Here is a 3,711-nt window from a genome sequence, read left to right as displayed (position 1 = left end):
AAGAGTGGGGCTGCAAAGGTCATTTAGTCTGATATTCCCAACTCAAAGATGAGAAAAGTGAAGCCCAGAGAGGAGTGACTTCCCCGGGTACACAACCCTGGCAGGACCAGATCAGTACAGGCTTGGCAGATGGTAAAATGTGACACAGCAGCGCAACATGTGAGGCCAGGGTGGGGCTGGGCTCAGGCTTGGTGACTGTGGTTAGTGCTGGCTTTTAAGAGGTGGCCACCTGTGCGGCACTACTTAGAGAGACCTGAGTGGGTTATCTAGAAAATTCACTTAAGAGGAACAACTCCTGTGTGGCTGATGTGAGCTAACCTCCCCCGACCCCAACTCCAAAAGCCAAAGCCCTGAGCTCCCCCCATACCCACCCCCAGAAGCCTGCAGAGCAGGGGTGAGGGCACCCCTCACGGGGTAAAGGTGAAAAACAAACCTAGATTAAAATTCTGCTCCGCCACTGCCTGAGCCTGTTTCTACATCCCTGAAAAACAGGGAAGGACCTAATGCAGCATCCGGGACGTGGCAGGTGGTGAGTATAAAGCATCTAGGAAGCTGGCTAATACCGTGGGCTCTGGAGCTGGGTTCATTTATTCCTATTCTGGGGCCACCATTTCCTGTATGACCTCGTGGTGCCTCAGTCGATTCATCTGCAAAATGAGGAAATCAGTACCTCATAGGGTTGTCCTGAGGATTAAGTGAATTCGTTCACTTAAAGGTTCTGGAACTAGCCCCGGTACACAGTAAGTGCTCAGCTATTAGGTATTGTTGGGAGATAGTGACGCCAGAGTGTAAGGGTCACAGGCACCCACCAGGCATCTCAGCTACTGTTTGCTCACCTTGCCCCACCTGGGCCTGACAAAAGGAAATGCTATTGCAGGGTCAGGCTGAGCACATCTGGCCGTGGGGATTCTCTGCCAGGTTGCCTGAACTGTTGCCTGGTGTCTCCTTGGCGCTGGGTGTGGCTGGACCGGGAGCACAGAAGCTCAGGGCAGGAACGGGCAGCTCCAGGGCCCAGACCTTCATCCTCCCTTGTCCCCTGGCTAACCCAGGATTGACCCAGGACAGAAAGAGACCGGTATGCAGGAGAGGACATAGGTGACCCCATATAATGTGGCAGGATACACCCTTCCCTGATATCCTCCATCGCCTTCCTTGTTTTCCTTCCTCCATCTGACACCGTGGATGTCACCCGTGCATTGTTTTTATTGCCAGTCTCCCCGTGAGAGTCTCAGCTCAAGCGAGGTACCCCCTGCACCAGGAACAGTGTCTGGCATATGAGCTGCCCAGTGTTTGCTGAGTGAATGAATGAACGTCTGTGACAGGAGGTCTAACCAGTGAACATCCGAGGGGGCTGGGGAGACAGAAGGGATTCAAATCACAAGTGGAGTAGAGGGGAGGGCTGGGAAGAGAGGGAGAGTCTTGGAGGCGGGAGAGCAAGCGGGAAAAGGCTACTGGCTGGAGAGAGTGATAGGGTGGGGGGGCCTCGACCTACCAGCTGAGTGGCCCCAAGGTCTCAGGCCAATAGAGAAGGCCCCTCGAGGGGCCACCAGCCCCAGTAAATACTGACCCAGAAGCTGCTACGCCCCACCCCCACAAGGAAGAACACCAACTGGACTGGGCCCACATCCCTACTTGTGGGGAGGGGATCAGGCCCCACAAGGCACCTCCCAAGGCCTACCCTGGGTCCTCAGAGGACCGGGCGACTCCACCTTCTTCCACCTCTGACTACTGTCCCTTGACCAGGGCTGGGAAAACCAGAGCTACCACAGGCCTTGCTGTGCTGCTGGCAGACATCACCAATCAATCCTGCCTTGCCCTGCACGCACGCACCAGGCAGCCTTGATGCTCTGACTCTGAGCTCCAGGCTTCCGTGACACTTGGCAGGGAGATGGCAAGGGGATCTGCCCAAGATCCCCTGTGAGGCAGCGACAGAGCCCGCCATTCTCCTGACAGCAGACCACTTCTCGGGAGAGGGAGCTGGGCTCATCCCCCAATAACCTACTGCCCCAGGAACACTGGGGAGGACTCGGTTGGTGCTCCCTCCAGCAATCCCTTCAGGATTTGGGTTTAATCCCAAGCACGAGGGCGGGCAAGGAAAGGATTTTGTTTCATTCCTTCAGATGCCCAAGCCTTGGCCCAAGCCCCAGGGCGCAGGAGTGAAGGCGCGTGGCTGCCTGGCCTCTACCAACAAAGCCGTCCTTTATTAAATAGAGATCGCGTTACATTCCATTCAGAGGAGGAAATCGGACGTGGTGAGGGATGTGTCCAGGTTGGACCCCGGTACTGAGTAGGCTGCGAGCGGGGAGGAGGGGCCCGGGTCCTGCCTGCCCCACCCCAGTCCTGTGTACCGGGCTGGGCGATCTCAGCCTCCATCGTCGGAATGGCCATCCACAACACAAAACAGGCCCGGGCATCCTGAGGCCTGTCTGTGTTTTACTGTGGAAGGAAAGTACCCCAATCCTCCCAGCAGTGGTGGGGGCGAAGGCTCCTTGCAGCATAGGGCTCAGCTGGCGGGAAGGAGGAAGGTCGAGCGGGCCCCTGATACATCTTAAGAATGTTTTGGGGTCATTGTCAGGCAGATACAGGATGGAGTGGAAGACAGCAGGCTCGGCCCCACCCCCCCCACCCCGTCTACTCCGTCGCTCCTCCTACCTAGCTCTCCGGCCCTTGGGCACAGCAGGCCCACCTGGGAACAAGGTGAAGGATGGCCACAAGGGGGTGCTGGTGCCCAGGGCGTAGGAAAGGGGGGGATGCGGAGATACCCTGGAGATCTCGCCAGTGAGGCACCTGCAGGCAGCAGCTCCTGGGACTGGGAAAGGGGTGCTGGCTGTCCCAGGGGTGCCCTCCCAAGGGCTGAGCCCCTTTGTACGGCTCCCAGCTCCTTGGTCTTTGGTGCTTTCTTGAAAGTCTTCTGGTGGCTGTAGTACTACGAGGGGGGAGAGATCACCTCCTGAGGTCCTGTCCTGGGATGGACGTTTGCTGCCGGCTCAGTGCTGCCTCCGTGGCCTGGCCATTTGTCTCTCTGTTCAGCTTCTGGCTCAGGGCTGGCTCTAGGACCCCGTCTGTCTGTCTGTCTCTCCTGGGGCAGGTGTTGGCTCCAGCTCAGAGCCCCCCTCCAGGCCTGGGCCATGACCTAGGCCTCCTGGGGGAAGAAGCCAAGCTTGGCCAGCGACATCTCCTTCCTCAGCCTTGTGATCTCCCAGAACATGGGCTCCGCTGCAGGCAGAGAGAGAGGGTGGACAGCTCGGTGCCCACTCAGGGTCGCCTCAGGCAGATGGCCTGGCCTCTCCCCCCGCTTTGGGCAGGGCAGGTAGCGGGCACCCTAGGACTCCCCAGTCCCTCAGGACAGACCTCAGTGAGTAGCTGGACCTCTTTGAGGTTCCACTCTGAGGGCTTGCAGCCCGGGAGGCATGGAGGTGACCGTCACCTCCACAGCCTGACATGCACACGCATGTACACACTGCCACACACTTGGACAGACTGCAAGTGCTCTCCAAGCCCTGCTCCCGGGGCTCTGCAGCGACCCTACGCAGAGCCCATCCCCGGCCTGGCAGAATGGGGGCAGGGGGACAACGGGTGGACAGAGGACTTGTTGGGCAAGGGCGGGGAGCGTCTACAGGGGGGGGTGGGCGAGCCGTGTCCAGCCACCACTTGGAGGTCCACGCGGCGGGAGAGGGGAGGGGATTCACAGGGGAGGCCCCATCGTGTAGG

The 3,711-nt window shown here is 58.9% G+C and overlaps 1 protein-coding gene across 2 annotated transcripts in view; it reads right to left on the bottom strand.

The window, feature by feature from the left end:
* Positions 1-3,133: 3,133 nt before the first annotated feature.
* The window catches only part of RAB3IL1 (RAB3A interacting protein like 1), a 20,092-nt gene continuing 19,514 nt past the window's right edge, over positions 3,134-3,711 (bottom strand). For both annotated transcript variants that reach the window (XM_007462162.1, XM_007462161.1), the window contains one exon: positions 3,134-3,216. In XM_007462162.1, the coding sequence (XP_007462224.1) occupies positions 3,134-3,216 (83 nt within the window). The remainder of the gene's footprint in view (positions 3,217-3,711) is intronic.

Source organism: Lipotes vexillifer, unplaced genomic scaffold, assembly GCF_000442215.2.
Source record: "Lipotes vexillifer unplaced genomic scaffold, Lipotes_vexillifer_v1.1 scaffold1129, whole genome shotgun sequence".
In the NCBI taxonomy this organism is placed as follows: Eukaryota; Metazoa; Chordata; class Mammalia; order Artiodactyla; family Lipotidae; genus Lipotes; species Lipotes vexillifer.
The sequence above is the reverse complement of the archived record's forward strand: the minus strand, read 5'-3'. Positions and strand labels throughout refer to the sequence as shown.